Consider the following 22,907-nt stretch of genomic DNA (forward strand, 5'->3'; position numbering starts at 1 on the left):
AATATTCTATTCACAAAACACAACCAAACGTACGGTAATGTTAAAATGTACTTGTGAAAAGTAATCCCGGGCCCTATTTGCTATTCGCCGATTAGAACAGGAAAATGCTCCACAGTGCTCTGGAATCTAACTGCTGCTAAGCAACGAAACTAGGAGTACGACCGGTTTAAGATGGCGGCCGTATTTCTCAGTGCCCAGCAGCCGGCATCTAGTCTCTATATAATATCTATGGTGAGCAGCACATGCGGTTGGTGTTCAATAATAAATACCCAGTTCTGAGTTACATCTACATGTGTGTGTAGTTTAATGAATGCACAACACAAGAAGGAACACTACAAGGGTAGGGTTGCACCCGCCGTTCATAAGTTATTTCTTAAATTGGACCGTAAAGTCCACACTAGAGGCTAAGTAACTACATTAACTACTAGCTAGTTTGTAACTTACTCTGTACTTTATTCAGTTGCATCATTTGTTCTTGAGACAGAACGCAGCTAGCCAGCCTAAAAATTTAGGCAAAGACAAAGTAGTATTTTTATTCCAAATTCCTAATTTATTCCGATTTTTATTTTTATTTTTTAAATGTCATTATTACCATTGTTCATGACTATTGAAGCTTGACATCAGTTACTCGTTCATGCAGACGGTTGAAGCTGCATCTGTAAGCTTTCATATGAACAGGGCAATTTGAGAATCAAACCTGATGTCCAATGATATCATGTGCATGTTACCCTACATGTTCCTATTTTATGTGTGGTGTTCATATCTTTGTGCAGGTCTCTGTGGCAATTTTAACAAAGTGCTGTCTGATGACCTGAAGACCCCTCAGGGCCTGGTGGAGGGTACAGCAGTTTCCTTCGCAAATGCCTGGAAGGCTGAGTCCAACTGTCCCGACCGTTCTGAGAGGATGGACGACCCCTGTTCCTACAGCACTGACAGCGGTGAGAGACTTTTTTTGCACAGATGGCAGACTATTTACAATATCAAATTTTTGTAATGTGTTATACTTAGCCTATACATACTTTTTTTTTGCATATAACAGTTGCTTGTAACACCATATGTTTTGATGCCTTTAGAGCACTTTGCTGAGCACTGGTGTTCCAAAATGAAGGACAAGGAAAGCCTCTTTGCCAAATGTCACACCACTGTCAATCCAGACAGCTACTACAAAGTATGATCTGAAACAGGAAACCTTGAGAACTGTACAATTTTCCTAATTGTAATGAATGTTACCCAACCTCTCATAATAAGCAGTGACACAACATGTCTATGTGTTTTCAGAGATGCAAATACTCCAGCTGTACCTGTGAGAAGAGTGAGGACTGTCTGTGTGCGGTGTTCTCCTCATACGCCCGGGCCTGTGCAGCTAAAGGAATATTCCTCCAAGGCTGGCGAGGAATTGTGTGCAGTAAGAAGGATGAAAGCAGATGTTTTTGTAGACAGATCGATGTGAATCATTTAAAGGCCCCCTGCGGTGTAAATCAATTATATGTCTATGTGGTGTTTCTAATATGCTTTAAGACAAACCATGTGCAAATCCATAAGTCAACACCGTTGCTGAATATTTTCTCCTTAAAGTGTAACTCTCGTCAAAATGCAACCTAGGGTCTTTTGGTGAATCTAACCGAGTCAAACTTTCATTTAAAAGCATAATTAGAATGGAAATGCCACTTTTAAGATTGACCGTATTTTCGTTTTTCAGTCAAATTGCCTTTTGAATGGGAGTGCTAGGGGCACTACTCTGATAGCATCAAAATCGCTATTTTTAACACTAAGAAGGCTCGACACAACATGAGTAGTATCACCAGGGGCTCTACACATGAACTCGAGCATTGAGAACATTGTTTGTGTACACAGAGATTACTAAAAATAAAGGTTTTGTACAACTCACTTTAGCAGTTAGTGTTTCCGGCCGCCGGCATTTTGTCAGTTAAAAATAGTCGATTTCCGAATGCAACAAAACAGGGAGGAGAGTAAAGATAGGAAGCTTCTAAAAGCTTAGTTCCATTTAAATTCACGGATAATTTCTTGTTTTGTCGTCAGTGAAAATCAATATTGACCTTGTATTTGAAAAAGGAGCCTCATATAAGAAACAATACTAGTCAGTTCATTCGCATTTGGAGATCGACACTTTTTTGACTGGCAAAATGGCAGCCACCGAAAACACTAACTGCTAAAGTGAGTTGTACAAAACCTTTCTGTCAGGTGGATTTTTACCACAACAGCATGGTTGTAAACACACTGTGGACATATAATTATGTTAAAAAACAATATTTTGGCAAGCAGGGTGCGGCCGAGAGCCGTGAGAACGGCACGAGGCCGGTGGCGTGATTGATAATGAATCTCTCACAGAGGAGCTATGGAAGCAAAAAAGGAGGAGTGGCGACAGTGAAGGACGTGAGGGATACGAGGCCGGTGTGGTGCGCAGGCGATCATTATCAATCATGCCACCCGCCCTGTTTGCCACAAATATAAAAGTGAATTTTGCCCTTTGAAAAGCTTGAGCATTTAAACTGCCACTAGCATTTTGAACATTCAAAAATGAAAATTCTGTCATTTACTTCTATCCCCTCCAACCAAAGTCTTTTAGGTTAGATGATTAGAGGTTGTCATTTTGAAAGAGCTCAGCCATTTTGGTTTTATAGAGTACAGGTCTGTGTAACATGCACTTGTAAAACACATTCCTTTCAAACTGATCCCCACAGAGAAGTATACAAAGAACTGCCCGGCATCGCAGAAGTACTCCTATCAGCTGCAGAGCTGCCAGCGCACCTGTCTTTCTCTCGCCTCTGAGCGCCAAAGCTGCAGCGTTGACTTTGTGCCTGTTGATGGATGCGCATGTCCAGATGGACTCTACCAGGATGAGAATGGACTGTGTGTACCTATGGAAAAATGTCCATGTTACCACAGTGGAGAGACAGTCCAACCTGGCAAGTCTATCAACATTAATAATGAACACTGGTAAGTAAATTATACTATTATTTATGCAGTAGTTGTGAAGAATTAAAATTGTTGAAATGTACACTTTCCAAACTGTACATTTAAAACCTAAGGCAATCTGATATTTTCTATCTAGTGTTTGCGTGAATGGAACATTACACTGTCAATCTTGGAACACCCGAATTCTGGGTAAGAATGAATACTTTTAGATACATCTCTTTTACACCCCAGACATTAAACAGTTTAAAGGAATATGTGTTAATTATAAGGATTACACAAGTGCTGTCGATTAAGCTTAACTTGTATTGAACCTAGAAAATGGCTTTAAATGATTTTGCTGTTGGTGTACATGGGCAACCTGGTCCAGCATGACATCCATAATTATGGTTACATATCCTATCAGATATTTGCACAATGAAACTAACTGGCTAACCATTTTTTAGAAAACCAACAATGGTCTTAACAGTTGTAAAATCGCTCAATACCATAGCATAACCATAGCTTCTGTTTCTTAAGTCTCTAAATGTTGTTTACAATATAAAACTGTTACTCATGAGTCTATTTTTCTGTCTGATTGTCTTTTGCAGAGTGTGATACTCCAAAGGTTTTCTTCAACTGCAGTACAGCATACCCAGATGAACATGGATTGAAGTGTGCACAGACTTGTATGCAAAAGGAAGTTGATTGTGTGAGTCTAGTTTCCAATCTCTCTTCTCTTCTTTTTCTCAAAAATATCCCTTCACCCTGCAATGCCTATTACAAGGGTGGAACAGCTTTTCACCTGGCAGTGATTGCAGGATTAGTTTAAAAATGAATTCCAGTGCAAATTACTAATTACTAAAAAAAACTCCAGTAGTGTCATATCATATGCCAAATGCTCTATGGCTTTTCATTGAATTGGGTGTGAGTAAGGGATGCACTGATACTGTCACTTTTAATTTTGGTACTCGCTGAGAGGGCCGCCATAGCGGGGTGAGGATTAGAATGATTCTAAGGTCCCTGGTTACACAAGAACCCCATACTTTACTGCAGGGGTCACCAAACTTGGTCCTGGAGGGCTGCTGTCCTTCAGAGTTTAGCTCCAACCAGGTCCAACACACCTGCCTGAAAGTGTCTAGTATGCCTAGTGAGACCTTGATTAGCTGGTTCAGGTGTGTTTAATTGGGGTTGGAGCTAAACTCTGCAGGACAGCGGCCCTCCAGGACCGAGTTTGGTGACCCCTGCTTTACTGTATGCTTTTGGCATATATATGGCCTCTTTGCACAATGATCCATTAAGAAACACATTATAATAAATGTCCTCAGACTGTGCCAAATGTGTGTGAGTGTTCTTAAGACATTTGCGGATTTTTCAGAAATGCGGCACTTTACAGTTAAGACTCGTTACACGCATCAGGTAGATGGCAAGAGATACCAAATAAGATACCAAAAGAGAAAAGAAAAACATGAAAAAGAGGAGATAGTGAGACTGCGAATACAGCTAGTTACTAAGGGCAGGGTCGCCCACAGGATTTTATTTCAGGGTATGCACAGAACACAGAACTAGCAAAGCGCTAAAAAGAGAAACCTTACTCACCTATTTGAAGTTTTCTCTCCTTCTCCTGGTTGCATCAAATTGTCCTTGCTGTTGTGCAGCAAACCTGTAGTCTGCCATCGTGTTGCATAAAATGTTTTCAGGCGCCTCAACATGCTGAAAGACCCCTCTGCAGATGCCGTGGACACTGGCATAGTTAAAAGGACTTTCAGTATAAAATGGAGAAGCTCACTTTCAGAATTATAACAAGTCAAATCAAATTTTTTCTTCTATACAATGCTATTTATCCCAGGTTTTGCCAAATGTATCCAAATACAGCTGGCCAATGTCTAATTGAAGCAGATATGTCAGTATGTCGTTGTTTTATTTATTATAAAAAAATATATATATATATTTTTGTTAATTTGAAACATTATTTTATTTATTTCTTGTGTATTGCTAGAATAAAATAATAATAATGGAACTCAGAATTTTAAACTGTTAGGCATGTCTCAAATATTGGTTTTGCAATCCAAGAACAGGGCTGCACAATTTTAGAACCTCATATGAAATTAACAGAAAATCTAAATTTGGATACTTTGATAACTGGTTATGGAAAACTTTTCAAATATTTACTCTCCTGTAACTGGCCGTAACGTTTTTTTCCCCCCTCCGCTTCTACTCTGCTGTCTCCCTCTTCCACCCACAACAACAGTTCTCAATGGACTGTCAATCTGGCTGCCAGTGTCCTACAGGTCTACTGGATGATGGCAGAGGGAACTGTGTTGAACATCACGACTGTCCATGTCCTCACAATGGACAAATTTATGATCCAGGGACTGAGATCACTGTAGATTGCAATACATGGTGCGTAAACAGACCTTTGCATATCTTTTTGTAAAGTTACATTTAATACTATGACCACACAGAATATACCTCAATTATTCACAAAGTTCTACATTTGCCCCTCCCCTTCATTAGCGTGTATTTGTTTTTCCTTATTATAATTGCGACTGTATGCACTTAACTCCTAGTGCCTGGGCACTACTTAAACTCAAACAATAGATGCTAGCAGGTCATGGGTTCGATTACCAGTGAATATATATATATATATATATATATAATAAAATGTATACATTTATTTAAATGTAGCTTGTTTTGGATAACATCATAAACATTATTACCAAAAGCATGTAATCCTGAATAAATATATAAAGCTTTTTAGAACATAAAACACTGTGGAGACACATAGATTATACTCCACTTGCTATATTACTCTGTTTTCAGCACTTGTCAACACGGAACATGGAAATGTACAGAAAATAGATGTCCAGGCATCTGCACAGTATATGGAAGTGGACATTATAAAACTTTTGACCAGCAAAGATTTGGCTTCAGGGGAGATTGCAGTTATATAGCTGCTCAGGTACAAGCAGACAAATACTTTTGTTTCATGTTCTGTGAATTTTTATTGTAGCTGTGTGACACTTGGCCTGCTTTCACTTCTGCATTCAATACTTTATTGTTAATTATATAAACCACTTTATTCAGGCAGATGGGTTGGCGTCAATGTATGCATAATGTATTGGTGTTGTTTGTAAAGTAACATCCTCTTGTTTTTAAGGACAAATGTGGAAATAAGGCAGGAAGTTTTCATGTAATCACTGAAAATATTCCTTGTGGAACAACAGGGACAACATGCTCAAAGGCTGTTATCATCATTTTGGGGGTAAGATTAGGTCTATGTATGATATTTTGCAAAACAAACTTGAACAACATGCAAAATTCAATACAACACATTCAGTGTTAAAATAAAGGACGTACAAGAAATAAACATTGAACTGAATCGAGCTGAATAATGACACTATTGCCTTCAGTAGAGCTGCTTATATAGCTGCATTAAACTTGTTTAATGATGAATGAACTTTAATGAACTGAACTGAGTCAACACTGAACTGAATTGAGCTGAATAATCACAATATTATCTTCCTACAGCTGCTTTACAGCAGAATTTAAATTTGTTTCACCTTTGCATCATTAATTCTGTTACTTTGCGGTTTGTTACTGTGAAGCAGCTTTGAAACACTTTCTATTGTATAAAGCACTATAAAGATAAAGGGGACATTACTTTATTTGTTTAGTATATAAAACACTATCATCAATTTCATTCTTTAATTTTTTTTCCCTCTTGCACACTTACAGAAAACTATACTAGAGCTTTCTGGTAGGACTGTAACAGTTTCTAATACTAGTAGTGGACCACAGATAAACTACAGAGAGAGGAATATCGGGATGTATCTTGTCATTGATACTGACATCGGACTGGTGGTTTTGTGGGATCGTAAAACCACCGTCCGCATCATTCTGCAACCTCAGCACTGGGTGAGCAATCCAGAATTCGTTCTACTGTTGCAAACTGCATAAATATCCTATATTAATGTTCAGTTTGCAGTTATTATAACAGAGAAGACATTCATTTTGGTGACTGAATTCCAGAGGTTGTAAGACCACTGCTCAGTTTTAACAGAGTAAGATAGTAATCTTTGTATTTCCACAGGGAGAGGTATGTGGCCTCTGTGGAAATTTCAATGGAAATGGAAAAGATGACTTCACCACTCAAGGCAGTTTGCAAACCCCAGATATAATAGAGTTTGTCGACAGTTGGAAAGTGTCAAGCACCTGCCCTGATGCTGCACCAGACTTTGACCCCTGCCTTCAAACCAGAGCTCGTGTGCCGTGGGCTAAATTAAAATGTAGCATCATAATGGAAGACACGTTCATACATTGCTATAACAAGGTACAGTTTGAAAGCTTGATAAATTAAGATTCCTATAATGACGTATATAAGAATCCACACAATAATAACACATGGAAAGTCATGTTTCCACAGGTGGATCCAAAGCCATATTATGAGAACTGTGTGAAGGACTCATGTGCATGTGACACAGGTGGAGATTGTGAGTGCCTCTGTACAGCTGTGGCAGCTTACGCTCAAGCTTGCAATGAGGCAGGTGTTTGTGTCAATTGGAGAACACCTGAGTTCTGCCGTAAGCATCTTTAATTCTAGTGCACATCTTAAATCTGTAACCTTTCTTTGAACAATGCATTGCCATTTTATTGCATTTCGCTTAGTTTGTTTGTTCATGTTCATACTCATATTCATGTTGCTCTGTTAGCTGTGTACTGTGACTACTACAATGAACCAGAAGAATGCACATGGCACTACAGTCCTTGTCATACACCCTGCTACAAAACCTGTCTCAACCCTGATGACATCTGCAATAACACTTTACCCAACCTGGAAGGTGAGTGCACACTAGTTTACATTTCTGAAGACTGAGTGTACACACACTGGATATCTCTAGGCCTTAGTGGCGTATATTTAGTGCTAAACTGGGATTAGAAATGGTTAAAGGAATAAAATAAAATAAATTGTTGTAAAAGTATTATTTCTAATTGCTAGTAACTAACAGGGCCTGAAATGGCTGGGACTCTAATTTAGAAAAGGTATTTATTACTTTCAATGACCTTTCAGATGTATTTAAATATAAAATATTCTATAAAAACATTTATTTTTCATGCTTCCTCCAAACATTTATTCTGACAGAGAAGGATGTCCATTGGCTGCAACCTGCATATATCATGGCCAATCTCAAAAGTTGACATTGAACAAACAACCGTAGAATACTCTGATGCATTTATTTATTATATTTATTATATCTTTTATGTTTTTGCACTTTTTTAGTTTTACATTTACCGGTAAGCTTTTTTTGATAGAAAACCATTATACCAGAAAGGACTAGGTCTAAAGGTCTTTGCACAGACTAAAGGTCCTTGCACACTATGAAATTTTCGCTGTGTTTAAAATTTTTAGAACGTGCCTGTTTGTGTACTCTTATAAAATGAGTAAGTTTCTCATTTTGGCCAGTTAGATACATTAGGGAAAATAGCAGTGGAATGATTAGTTTCTAATCCCAGAGCATACTTTTTTTTTTCAGGATGTTATCCAAAATGTCCAGAGGATAAGCCTTTTTATGATGAAAAAAACCAGATCTGTGTGGAGGAATGTATGATTATTACAACTACCACAACTCCAGAACCTCCCACAACAACACCAGAACCTACCACATCATCTACCCCTACACCGACTGCCACAAAGTCTACTACAACACCAGAACCTCCCACAACAACACCAGAACCTCCCACAACAACATCAGAACCTACCACAACAACTACCACAAAGCCTCCTACAACAACACCAGAACCTCCTACTACAACACCAGAACCTACCACATCATCTACCCCTACACCAACAACTACCACATTTTCTTCGACAACAGCTGAGACTACGTCATGTCTTAAATGTGAGTGGTCTGAATGGTTTAATGTATATAATCCTGCATCACAAGGAGGGAATGACTTGGAGACTTATGAAAATATTGCAGGAAGGGGAAAAAATATCTGTGAACGGCCAAAAGATATTGAATGTAGGGCTGTGGGCCAACCTAACATGAACTTTGAAGATTATATTCATTTTTCAAAACAAGTTGCCCAGTGCAATGTTTCATATGGATTAATATGTAAGAAAGAACAACAGAATTCCCGCCCCTATAAATGTTTTGACTATGAAATACGGGTTAACTGCTGTTCCATTTGTACAACAACACCATCAACAACAACAACAACAACACCAGAACCTACCACAACAACTACCACAAAGCATCCTACAACAACACCAGAACCTACCACATCATCTACCCCTACACCGACTGCCACAATGTCTACAACAACACCAGAACCTCCCACAACAACACCAGAACCTACCATAACAACTACCACAAAGCCTCCTACAACAACACCAGAACCTACCACATCATCTACCCCTACACCGACAACTACCACTTTTTCTTCGACAACAGCTGAGACTACGCCATGTCTTAAATGTGAGTGGTCTGAATGGTTTAATGTATATAATCCTGCATCACAAGGAGGGAATGACTTGGAGACTTATGAAAATATTGCAGGAAGGGGAAAAAATATCTGTGAAGAGCCAAAATATATTGAATGTAGGGCTGTGGGCCAACCTAACATGAACTTTGAAGAGTATATTCATAATTCAAAACAAGTTGCCCAGTGCAATGTTTCATATGGATTAATATGTAAGAAAGAACAACAGAATTCCCGCCCCTATAAATGTTTTGACTATGAAATACGGGTTAACTGCTGTTCCATTTGTACAACAACACCATCAACAACAACCACAACAACAGAACCTACCACATCATCTACACCAACATCTACCACAACAACACCAGAACCTACCACAACAACTACCACAAAGCATCCTACAACAACACCAGAACCTACCACATCATCTACCCCTACACCGACTGCCACAATGTCTACTACAACACCAGAACCTCCCACAACAACACCAGAACCTCCCACAACAACATCAGAACCTACCACAACAACTACCACAAAGCCTCCTACAACAACACCAGAACCTCCTACTACAACACCAGAACCTACCACATCATCTACCCCTACACCAACAACTACCACATTTTCTTCGACAACAGCTGAGACTACGCCATGTCTTAAATGTGAGTGGTCTGAATGGTTTAATGTATATAATCCTGCATCACAAGGAGGGAATGACTTGGAGACTTATGAAAATATTGCAGGAAGGGGAAAAAATATCTGTGAACGGCCAAAAGATATTGAATGTAGGGCTGTGGGCCAACCTAACATGAACTTTGAAGATTATATTCATTTTTCAAAACAAGTTGCCCAGTGCAATGTTTCATATGGATTAATATGTAAGAAAGAACAACAGAATTCCCGCCCCTATAAATGTTTTGACTATGAAATACGGGTTAACTGCTGTTCCATTTGTACAACAACACCACCACCATCAACAACAACAACAACAACAACAACAGAACCTACCACATCATCTACACCAACATCTACCACAACAACACCAGAACCTACCACAACAACTACCACAAAGCATCCTACAACAACACCAGAACCTACCACATCATCTACCCCTACACCGACTGCCACAATGTCTACAACAACACCAGAACCTCCCACAACAACACCAGAACCTACCATAACAACTACCACAAAGCCTCCTACAACAACACCAGAACCTACCACATCATCTACCCCTACACCGACAACTACCACTTTTTCTTCGACAACAGCTGAGACTACGCCATGTCTTAAATGTGAGTGGTCTGAATGGTTTAATGTATATAATCCTGCATCAGAAGGAGGGAATGACTTGGAGACTTATGAAAATATTGCAGGAAGGGGAAAAAATATCTGTGAAGAGCCAAAATATATTGAATGTAGGGCTGTGGGCCAACCTAACATGAACTTTGAAGAGTATATTCATAATTCAAAACAAGTTGCCCAGTGCAATGTTTCATATGGATTAATATGTAAGAAAGAACAACAGAATTCCCGCCCCTATAAATGTTTTGACTATGAAATACGGGTTAACTGCTGTTCCATTTGTACAACAACACCATCAACATCAACAACAACCACAACAACAGAACCTACCACATCATCTACACCAACATCTACCACAACAACACCAGAACCTACCACAACAACACCAGAACCTACCACAACAACTACGACAAAGCATCCTACAACAACACCAGAACCTACCACATCATCTACCCCTACACCGACTGCCACAATGTCTACTACAACACCAGAACCTCCCACAACAACACCAGGATCTCCCACAACAACACCAGAACCTACCACAGCTACTACCACAAAGCCTATTTCAACATTTACAACCACCTCCACTACTACAACTACTCCTATGCCACCTACGTCAACAGAAATACCATCTACAACTAGTACAACAACTGGCACAACACCTACTTCAACATTTACAACCACTTCCACTACTACAACTACTCCTATGCCACCTACGTCAACAGAAATACCATCTACAACTAGTACAACAACTGGCACAATACCTACTTCAACATTTACAACCACTTCCACTACTACAACTACTCCTATGCCACCTACGTCAACAGAAATACCATCTACAACTAGTACAACAACTGGCACAACACCTACTTCAACATTTACAACCACCTCCACTACTACAACTACTCCTATGCCACCTACGTCAACAGAAATACCATCTACAACTAGTACAACAACTGGCACAACACCTACTTCAACATTTACAACCACTTCCACTACTACAACTACTCCTATGCCACCTACGTCAACAGAAATACCATCTACAACTAGTACAACAACTGGCACAACACCTACTTCAACATTTACAACCACTTCCACTACTACAACTACTCCTATGCCACCTACGTCAACAGAAATACCATCTACAACTAGTACAACAACTGGCACAACACCTACTTCAACATTTACAACCACTTCCACTACTACAACTACTCCTATGCCACCTACGTCAACAGAAATACCATCTACAACTAGTACAACAACTGGCACAATACCTACTTCAACATTTACAACCACTTCCACTACTACAACTACTCCTATGCCACCTACGTCAACAGAAATACCATCTACAACTAGTACAACAACTGGCACAACACCTACTTCAACATTTACAACCACTTCCACTACTACAACTACTCCTATGCCACCTACGTCAACAGAAATACCATCTACAACTAGTACAACAACTGGCACAACACCTACTTCAACATTTACAACCACGTCCACTACTACAACTACTCCTATGCCACCTACGTCAACAGAAATACCATCTTCAACTAGTACAACAACTGGCACAATACCTACTTCAACATTTACAACTACTCCTATGCCACCTACGTCAACAGAAATACCATCTACAACTAGTACAACAACTGGCACAATACCTACTTCAACATTTACAACCACTTCCACTACTACAACTACTCCTATGCCACCTACGTCAACAGAAATACCATCTACAACTAGTACAACAACTGGCACAACACCTACTTCAACATTTACAACCACCTCCACTACTACAACTACTCCTATGCCACCTACGTCAACAGAAATACCATCTACAACTAGTACAACAACTGGCACAACACCTACTTCAACATTTACAACCACTTCCACTACTACAACTACTCCTATGCCACCTACGTCAACAGAAATACCATCTACAACTAGTACAACAACTGGCACAACACCTACTTCAACATTTACAACCACTTCCACTACTACAACTACTCCTATGCCACCTACGTCAACAGAAATACCATCTACAACTAGTACAACAACTGGCACAACACCTACTTCAACATTTACAACCACTTCCACTACTACAACTACTCCTATGCCACCTACGTCAACAGAAATACCATCTACAACTAGTACAACAACTGGCACAATACCTACTTCAACATTTACAACCACTTCCACTACTACAACTACTCCTATGCCACCTACGTCAACAGAAATACCATCTACAACTAGTACAACAACTGGCACAACACCTACTTCAACATTTACAACCACTTCCACTACTACAACTACTCCTATGCCACCTACGTCAACAGAAATACCATCTACAACTAGTACAACAACTGGCACAACACCTACTTCAACATTTACAACCACTTCCACTACTACAACTACTCCTATGCCACCTACGTCAACAGAAATACCATCTTCAACTAGTACAACAACTGGCACAATACCTACTTCAACATTTACAACTACTCCTATGCCACCTACGTCAACAGAAATACCATCTACAACTAGTACAACAACTGGCACAATACCTACTTCAACATTTACAACCACTTCCACTACTACAACTACTCCTATGCCACCTACGTCAACAGAAATACCATCTACAACTAGTACAACAACTGGCACAACACCTACTTCAACATTTACAACCACCTCCACTACTACAACTACTCCTATGCCACCTACGTCAACAGAAATACCGTCTACAACTAGAACAACAACTGGCACAACACCTACTTCAACATTTACAAACACCTCCACATTTACAACTTCTCCTACGCCATCTTCTACACCACATGGCTGCCCTAAATGGAACAAAACAGTAAAATATACATTTAACATATACTTTACGGCACTTTTGTGTAATCAGAAACTGAATTAATTGCATAGTCATTTTTTAGAATGCATTTTATTGCATATTCTTTATGGCAGTTTTAAAATAGGTCAAGAAAACAACAAATGAATAGGATTCAATTTACCTTGCATCAGTCTGTCTAATTCTAGTACTTTCTGCAATGTTTCCAGACTAACGAGATCTTCAACTTAACTGGCTGCACAATGGCAAAGTGCATAAAGGGAGATGTCATTGAGATTATCCCTTTGCAATGTCCACCTCTGAAAAACATCACATGTAAATATAACCAGCCACAAGTGCTGGTCTATGATGAGCACCAATGCTGCCAGCAATACGCCTGTGATTGTAAGTAAACTGTCAGTCTTAAGTTCCTCAAACTCTAACATCAATGAAAATGTATATTAATGTCCTCTTTCCTGGCTCGCTGTGCATGTAGCATTTTATATTCATTAAAGTTTAGGAAGGCATTTTTTGTTGCAGGTAGCAATAGCAAGTTAGCTTTGAAAGCATGATCACAAGCTCCCTTCAAATGTCTCCAAAGCCACATCTCCTTCAAAACACAAACGTACACAGCAGTGTTAGCAAGGGTCACGAGATGAGAGACTGCGTTAAACTACCTCATGTCTCAAAGCACATAACTAGGGCTCTGGCAACTTTTGAGTTTAGCTTGAAGTGAGAATTGGGGGGTATTATAGCTTGACACAAATTTCACAAATTCAATTCTTGTGATTTGATTTAGTATTTATTGACTCATTTGGATAAATATTAGGTACACAAGAAAGATAGGCGTTAATTTTTCTCAAGAAAAAAAATAACTCCCCTAATGTAAACATAAAGACAGCCTTATCAGCTGGTAGTATTATTTAAGGTGAAAAATAAAATAAAAATGATAATGTATATTAACAACTTTATTTAATTATACAAGTACAATAAATATGTAATATAGTACACATATTTAGCAAAATACTCTCTATAGCTCTTTTTTCTAGCCAACCAACGTGCTATAATAATAATAATAATAATTCATTACATTTATATAGCGCCTTTCTGGACACTCAAAGCGCTTTACATAGAAGGGGGGAATCTCCTCAACCACCACCAATGTGCAGCATCCACCTGGATGATGCGACGGCAGCCATATTGCGCCAGAACGCCCACCACACACCAGCTTACTGGTGGAGAGGAGACAGTGATGAAGCCAATTAGTATATATAGGAGGATGATTAGGAGGCCATGATGGACAGAGGCCACTGGGCAAATTTGGCCAGGATGCCGGGGTTACACCCCTACTCTTTCGAAAGACATCCTGGGATTTTTAGTGACCACAGAGAGTCAGGACCTCGGTTTAACGTCTCATCCGAAGGACGGCGCTCTTTGTCAGTATAGTGTCCCCTCACTACACTGGGGCGTTAGGACCCGCACAGACCACAGGGTGAGCGCCCCCTGCTGGCCACACTAACACCTCTTCCAGCAGCAACCTGGTTTTCTCAGGAGGTCTCCCATCCAAGTACTAACCAGGCTCAGCCCCGCTTAGCTTCAGTGGGAAACCAGTCTTGGGTTACAGGGTGATATGGCTGCTAACTGTAACTATAACTATATTATGGTCATCAAATGGCTTTCCTGAGGTAAATGTTATGTGACATAATTGTTCTCCAGCTGTTTTATTGACCTCTTTCCGTGGTTGAAAAACACTGATCGATATTATGTATGAGAAATATACATTTCGGTAAGTTATCTTTCGATATCGATATCTTTCGATCACAGTACTGTATCTTTCAACATTGTTCATTCGTTTTTATTTACTATTAGTGTGACGCTTGAACTGAGGCACTAGGGATCTGTCATGTCACATTTACAAGCGCCAAAATGGTATTTATTGTTTCAATTTCGTAATAGAATTGACAGAATCTGAGAGCTGAATTTTTTTTATATCATAAGTAACCTGCTCTGTCTTGTCTGTGAGTGTCCTCTTTGCCCAAATGGCTGTGATAGTTGCTGCTAGGAGGAGGCACTGTAGAGAACAGAGGGTGTTCTAGAGGCGAGAGAATTTTCTGTTAATTTATTTAGAATGCCAGAGGAAGACATTAGCCGAACATTTTGATTACCAAGCCACATTATTTTTTAATTTACCACGACCCTATGCTAATTTTCACTGCTCTTGGTAGATTGCATTGGTTATTATGGAGATGATAAGGATGCATTTGTGTTCTTTTTATATGCACATTGTCAGTTGGTCGCCCGCTGAAATTTCCACTCCCATCTGTGCTTTTCTGGAATTGTGGTCTCATGCTAATTTGCCCTGTTTAGTAAATCTGGCCCTTACAAGAGTAAATACACTTAGATTCATATAACCTAATTCAAATAGAAAGTTTGATTAAATATATCGCTGTGCTATTATGGCCAAGCTTTACCTACTCCCCCATGTCATCCCAGATGTATATATATTTTTTTCTTCAGATAAAGAGGTTTTTATAAAAAATCAACCATCTCTGTGAGTCCACTTCACCATCATGCTGACATTCAGATAGAACGAAAGCATGTATGACAGTTTTTGGTCATCTTTGAGGGTTCAATCCACTTAAATTGTATGGACTTTTACAGAGATGGATTGATTTTTTTTTTTTTTTTTAAATCTCTGTGTTCTTCAGAAGAAGGAAAGTCATATACATCTGGGCCGGCACGAGGGTGAGCAAATTATGAGAGAATTTTATTTTTTGGGTAAAGAACACTTTCAAGAAAATTATTTATAAGCAATGTTAAAGTTATATTGTACTGATGGTTGCATGGGTCAGAGGACTAATTCTTTCCTAATCATAGGCTTTTGTGAAGGCTGGGGTGATCCACATTACATCACATTTGATGGATTCTACTACACTTACCAAGGAAACTGCACTTATATATTAATGGAGGAAATTAGGCCTAAACACCATTTAAAGATCTACATTGACAATGTCTACTGTGCCATTGGTGAGCCTGTATCCTGTCCCAGATCCATTATTGTGTCTTACAACAAACAGGTCATAACACTTAGGAATCACAGATTCATGGGAGGTGCGGATCTAGAGGTGAGATCTATATTAGGATTTTAAAAAAAAAGTTTGAATACATGTTTGGTCTGCACTGTATTGTAAATGAGTTGGTTTTCTTTGTGATTGCCTGTTATTCTATAAGGCTCTGAAGGACAATGTTAAACTAAAGCTGCCATATACTTATAACGGTGTGAGGGTTATAAGCTCAACACTAGACTTGTTACTGGAGATTCCAGAGCTAAAGGTCGTTGTAACATTCGGAATCACTGGCTTTGGCATCAACCTGCCATTCCAGCATTTTGGAAAAAACACACAAGGTCACTGTGGTAAGTCAGCACATGAACAAAATCATTCCTTGTGTTGAAATATTGAGTATTGAGTTTGAAAGATTAAGATGAACCATATCATGTTAAATTAATTTAACAATAAATTCATGAGTAGTAGCGTAGAACAGATAAATAAATGGAATTATGAATATTTATTTAACTGTAAAAGCTCAGGAAAATGTATTATGTTTGTTAAAACATTATATGGATTGTGATATAAAATGATTAATTATTAATCTTAATTATTCCAAATAATTCTTGCTAAGGAACATGCAACAACAACACAGCTGATGACTGCATGATCCCTGGAGGGATCTTGGTAAACGACTGTGCAGTGATGGCGGATTACTGGACAGCCAGTGGTGTGGATGGCAAAAATTGCACTAAACCTCCAGTCTGGAATATGTCAACACCCGAGCCAAAAACACACACGGCAAAAACACCCACGCCAACAACACCATGCCAGGCCCATCCTGACTGCTACCTTCTCAAGAGCAAGTGAGTTCATTCTATATGGTGTAAATAAATCAAGCTCAACTAACTTATATGTTTGCTTCCAAAGTGAATTTGCCCTATCAATCATCTATTCTTTATTTTGAACTTCCTCAGGTTGTTTGAAGCATGCCATTCCCATATACCCCCTACAAACTTCTTCTTAGCCTGTCAATATGATAGTTGTCATATGAGCAACCCTGCCGTGGTGTGTGCCAGTCTGCAGAGCTACGCAAGGGCTTGCTCTCAGCTTGGGATCTGCATACACTGGAGGAACTACACTAACCTTTGCAGTAAGTTCATTAATAAAATAACTTGATTGAATTTAATATATTTATTACATTTATTAAAATTAAATATGTTTTGATAGAAGACAAATTTTCCTGTTTCAAGTGGAATATTCTGTTGTACTGTATAGAGATTTGAATTAAGAGATTGTTTACTCCTTTCTTCCTCAGACATTACATGTCCAGGAAATAAAATCTTATTGCCTTGTGGTCCATCTGAACCACCAACATGTAGAGACGGGTATGTCCTTTTTTCTTTTAATAATTTAGATGATTGTGGAAAGATTAAATTCAGTCCTTATTAAGTGACAGAGATACATGCTGATAGGAGGTTGCAATATTGTGCAACTTAGGAGTTAAGCAAGCCTTTTTAAAGCCAAATCTGTGCCACAATGTCTATTGAACTTAATATTTTTTCCCTTAATATTTTATTTGTCTTAAAATAATGTTCAATTCCAGTCTGAACTGTTTCTGCAATGCATTTCTGCATATGTGGCTGAAACTAAAATCCAACAGCTTTCACTTTGAAATGTGATGTTTAGTCCAATGTACCTATTATTTAATTTCCTTTCAATTCATTTAATTTTCTTCTGATGAAGATGCCAATGTAATCACCTTAATCAGTCGCCTGTTTAGATCAATGCTTAAAAACACTGACACATTTAATAGACCATGTGATGTCAATCTAAAAAAAGAAAAACTAAAAAGAATAGTTTGTCGTTTCATCAGTAAAAGTCAGCTTCTACATGCAGCAAGGAGCTTGTATAGGCTGCTCTCCGTACACACTCAATACAACAGCGATTATACTCAGTAACACTTTATTTTAAGGTGACATAGTTACACGTTACTACATGCACTTCACTTGCTATAGTAATAAGAGTAAAGGATGTATAATTACAAGTAAACTAAACCAAACCCTAACTCTATAGAAAGTATATGTTGTTAATTAGTATTACTCAGTACTTATTTGAGCAAGTACAATGTTACTACGTCACCTTAAAGTAAAGTGTAACCTTATACTCTATCACAGGTCACTAAACTACGTCATCACTTCAGGTTGAATGATTCTGATTGGTTAAGTCAAATAAACTAAAGCTCAAGCACTAGCTCTGATCAGGAAACTCTCCCTAAACATACTGATAAGATGTACTTTATCTCTATGACAATATTTGTTATTTTTCTTTAGTGCTTTAAGATGAAAAGTAAAGTAAATTCTTTACTTGTGAATTGATCACATTTCTAAATTACCCCAGTGACCTAGGCTGTCATGGTCAGCTAGAAGAGTAAATATATGTTTTAACGTGTTGGGTGCTTCTCTCAAAAACAAGGACAAGGGCATGTTTCAGTGAGAAAACATGTAATTCTATTTAAGTTTCACAAGTTTGGTGAAATCATTAAAATCTACTGCCTCTTTATATATATATATATATCAAATATATAGAGGCAGTAGATTCCAGAATCCATCACTTCACAGCAATTTTGTTTGCAGTGTGGAAATAACCTAGGATATAATATTTTCACTGTGATGTTAATGTATTGTGTGTAATAAACTGTAAAAAGAATAAATAACCTTTGTATTTCAGACCTATGCAGGGCAACATTTCAGTGCTCACAGAGGGCTGCTTCTGCCCCGGGAACACAATACTCTTCAACAAAGAGTCAGGATTATGTGTGCCAAAATGTGGTGAGAAGCCATTACTGTGTGTGTGTGTGTGTGTGTGTGTGTGTGTGTGTGTGTGTGTGTGTGTGTGTGTGTGTGTGTGTGTGTGTGTGTGTGTGTGTGTGTGTGTGTGTCTGTGTGTGTGTCTGTGTGTGTGTCTGTGTGTGTGTCTGTGTGTGTCTGTGTGTGTCTGTGTGTGTCTGTGTACAGTTTCAACACTGTATCTCTCCACATAGATAGACAGAAAGATTGGTCTTCATCTCAGTTTATGGTCTCACACAAGCCCATAGTATATTTCCACCATACAACAGATAATAGTTACCTAGCCCATTAGTTGGTATGATATTTTTGCCATTCTTTAGAAATCACTGAACATGTCTGGAATAGAACACTAGTTAGGAATGAGGAATAAGGCAAAACCTAATTTGTACCTGCCTCAAACACATCAACATGCATGCCATAGCCATTTTGAGAATGTTTCTGATTTAGTTTTTTCTTGTAGGATGCATAGACCCCTCGGGGACTCCACGTGAGGTACGGCAAGGTTTAAAACTGTTAACTTAATAGCCACTTCTTGAAGAAGCATCTGATATTAAGCATATAAGAAGCAAGTTATACAATTTTTTGTTTGTTTTTGTTGCAGTTTGGTGAGCATTTCGAGTATAACTGTGAGGACTGCATCTGTGATAAGGCCAGCCAATCAGTGAACTGTAAACCCAAGAAGTGTAATGATGTGAATCCTGAGAGCTGCACTGAGCCCGGTTTCATGCTGTTCAACGTCACCAATCCCTCAGATCCATGCTGCAGCAAACAAGTTTGCAGTAAGATGAGTTTATTTCTTTTTTTTAATGAGTTTTTCTTTACTGCTGCAGTGTCTTTTTCTTAAAGACTCCTCTACTCTGTTTCGTGATGTAGATTGTGATGTCAGCATTTGCCCACCTTCGGATAAAAAGTGTGGAGTCGGATATGCGCCAGTCCTGGAACTCCCTAACGGAAAATGCTGTCCAGAAATCAGATGCGGTATCACTATTAGTATTAAATACTTGGATCAGCTTGTCTTTGTGACCATTTGTCAGATGCTGTGTATTTTCTCCTGAGACTGTTTTTAACATGCATGTCTTGTTTCTACAGAGCCAAAAACAGTGTGTGTCCGCAACAACACAGAGTATGAGGTAACTTAACACATGTCATGGTATAATTTTTTCTATGATTTGAAACTTTTTTCAATGTGGGTGTTTAATAAAATTAAGTTTTTATTGTTTTCCTCCGTTACAACTCCTTAAATCTACACCTGAAACTACACAAGTTAAAAAATAGATGTTTTTTTTTATATGCAGTGGATTACATATTATTAATATATATTTTGAACCTACATTTTATACAATTATCAACAAAAAGGCTACACATGTACTACAGACATTTTAATTTATATTGATTTTAAAATGGTAAAACATTGCCTCTGGAAAACATACAATTCAGAACAATGCATGTTGAGTTCACGTTATTCCCTGTGTGCTTTTTTTCTAGCCTGGGACTAAAATCCCAGATGAGCCTTGTGTTGAATGTAACTGTGAAATGGACAAAGACCCATATACTCAACTACATATTGTGAAATGTTCTCCTAAAGTCTGTCCTAAGGACATTTGCCCTCAGGTAATGCTTGCAGTTTAAGCTTGTGATCATATACATTAATGCTGCTCTCTGATTTGAAAATTCAGATGTTAGATGTGCTCTATTAAAACTATATAGAGAAGTCAACTGATGTGGTTACCTTTCATGAATTTAATAGCTTGTTCGTGAAGACCATAAGATGTCGTTGAACCATAAGGATATAATGTCCTTCCTTGAGTTCACATGACTGTGTGAATCTCTAGCATCTACTCCAAGAGGCTGTTACACCTCGGGTGTGCATTATTTTTCAATAATTCAAAAGCCCAGAGTCAATTAATCAAATTTTTAAAGCCAATTTTGGGTCAAATATGGACAAACCTAAACGTTGGGTTAAAAATGTAATTTAAAAATGTAACCCAACGGTTGGGTTTGTCCATATTTCGCCCAAAGTTGGGTTGAAACAACCCAGCATTTTTTAGAGTGTACGGTTTTCACACCTCAAAAAATAGTTCAGATGATATATTACAATACATTTGTGAGGTTTTCTCATTAAAACCCTCTTGTGTGTGTGACAAATTTTTTACACATCTCAGCCCACGCCTCCGTTGCTAATTCCAAAACGTAATTTTAGAGCTACTGATAGCAGACTAAATGCAGTTATATATAATCTGGTAATGGATTTTGCTGCTTTCAACAACGTTATTTTAGTCTTTTCTCTTGTGCCTTTAGCTTTAAATTTAAAATTAATGTGAGGATAATTTGCAGCTTAACCTTATTTATCTGAAGCGTTTATTTATAACTTTTCATTTTTATTATCTATTCCTAACATTTTGCTCCCACAAATCTTTGTTTTATTACTCATACTATAACAATACTAAAAAAAAAATAAAAAAAAATAAAGATATACATTTTATATTATAGTAAAAAAGATTTTTGAAAATTGTCTCTTCATTTTAAATGGAGAGCATTATATTTAATTGTGTCTGGCAACTTCAAAAACATTTAATGATCTATAAGTATTTCAGATTTACTGTCAGTACACCATAGTTATACAAATGAACTAAATATATTTATTTCCATTCCTTATCCTGTGGCTCCCTCTCATTAATAGCTAGCTATTAATAGTCTGACTATGGTGGCCAAATAGTTGTCAACATAATGTTATGATAAACAAATATAACCAAAAACAACTGTTTAGAGTTACATGTGAAAAGTAATCATCTTAGAAATAGTTTGGATTAAACAACGGTTTGTAAAACTTAAAAATAGCTGAAAATAGTCCACTTTTGAGAGTTACAGCAAGTTGCCTGGACCAATATGGCGTCGCTGTTGGTGTATGATCCAACAATATATGTATTCTATATGTCTATGGTATCCCTGAAAAAAATTGCACACCTAGAACGTTTTTAAACCAATCAGACTCAAGCATTCGAAAGCCCCATTGTATAAATGAGCAATATCCACTGATCTATATAATGACAATATCACATGAGCAGTGATTTAGCTATGAGTTAGCAACAGTTGGATGGCACAAGTGAGAATAAATTAGACAACAATGTAATGTCTTTAAAAAAAACCAGTCTTTAATTTAGAACTACATCTGCCACGGATTCAAATCTCAAGTTGACAGTTTGACAGTTGAGCCCAAGCCTCCGCTACTAATTCTAAAACATAACTTTAGAACTAGTAACGATTGAACGTTGAGTCGCTTCATTGAAGCTTGTTGTATTATGTAGAATACAGTTTTATGGTATTATGAGAGAGAGAGATCGACTAAACAAGAGTATTACCAGCATTTGAAACAGCATTCATTCTTTAGGTCGATGTCCATAATATTATATCAAAAAAAGTTTGAATGTCTGCTGAGCAAAGCGATATCTTTGTCTTTGTCCTTTTAAAAATGAAGGGAATTTC

At 38.0% G+C, this 22,907-nt stretch overlaps 1 protein-coding gene across 1 annotated transcript in view; it reads left to right on the forward strand.

Moving 5' to 3' along the window:
- LOC306994065 (mucin-5AC-like) overlaps positions 1-22,907 on the forward strand; it is a 40,985-nt gene that overhangs the window by 14,642 nt on the left and 3,436 nt on the right. Inside the window, exons 14-39 of the mRNA XM_079604372.1 lie at positions 774-938; positions 1,074-1,168; positions 1,279-1,405; positions 2,703-2,958; positions 3,074-3,126; positions 3,525-3,625; positions 5,165-5,316; positions 5,737-5,875; positions 6,074-6,178; positions 6,652-6,831; positions 7,007-7,246; positions 7,340-7,496; positions 7,626-7,754; positions 8,448-13,555; positions 13,759-13,933; positions 16,406-16,653; positions 16,760-16,943; positions 17,210-17,441; positions 17,553-17,728; positions 17,894-17,963; positions 19,306-19,406; positions 19,885-19,916; positions 20,026-20,203; positions 20,298-20,402; positions 20,514-20,554; positions 20,910-21,035. Of these exons, the coding sequence (XP_079460498.1) occupies positions 774-938; positions 1,074-1,168; positions 1,279-1,405; positions 2,703-2,958; positions 3,074-3,126; positions 3,525-3,625; positions 5,165-5,316; positions 5,737-5,875; positions 6,074-6,178; positions 6,652-6,831; positions 7,007-7,246; positions 7,340-7,496; positions 7,626-7,754; positions 8,448-13,555; positions 13,759-13,933; positions 16,406-16,653; positions 16,760-16,943; positions 17,210-17,441; positions 17,553-17,728; positions 17,894-17,963; positions 19,306-19,406; positions 19,885-19,916; positions 20,026-20,203; positions 20,298-20,402; positions 20,514-20,554; positions 20,910-21,035 (8,675 nt within the window). The remainder of the gene's footprint in view (positions 1-773; positions 939-1,073; positions 1,169-1,278; positions 1,406-2,702; positions 2,959-3,073; positions 3,127-3,524; positions 3,626-5,164; positions 5,317-5,736; positions 5,876-6,073; positions 6,179-6,651; positions 6,832-7,006; positions 7,247-7,339; positions 7,497-7,625; positions 7,755-8,447; positions 13,556-13,758; positions 13,934-16,405; positions 16,654-16,759; positions 16,944-17,209; positions 17,442-17,552; positions 17,729-17,893; positions 17,964-19,305; positions 19,407-19,884; positions 19,917-20,025; positions 20,204-20,297; positions 20,403-20,513; positions 20,555-20,909; positions 21,036-22,907) is intronic.

Source organism: Phoxinus phoxinus (genome assembly GCF_949152265.1).
Source record: "Phoxinus phoxinus genome assembly, chromosome: 25".
NCBI lineage: Eukaryota > Metazoa > Chordata > Actinopteri > Cypriniformes > Leuciscidae > Phoxinus > Phoxinus phoxinus.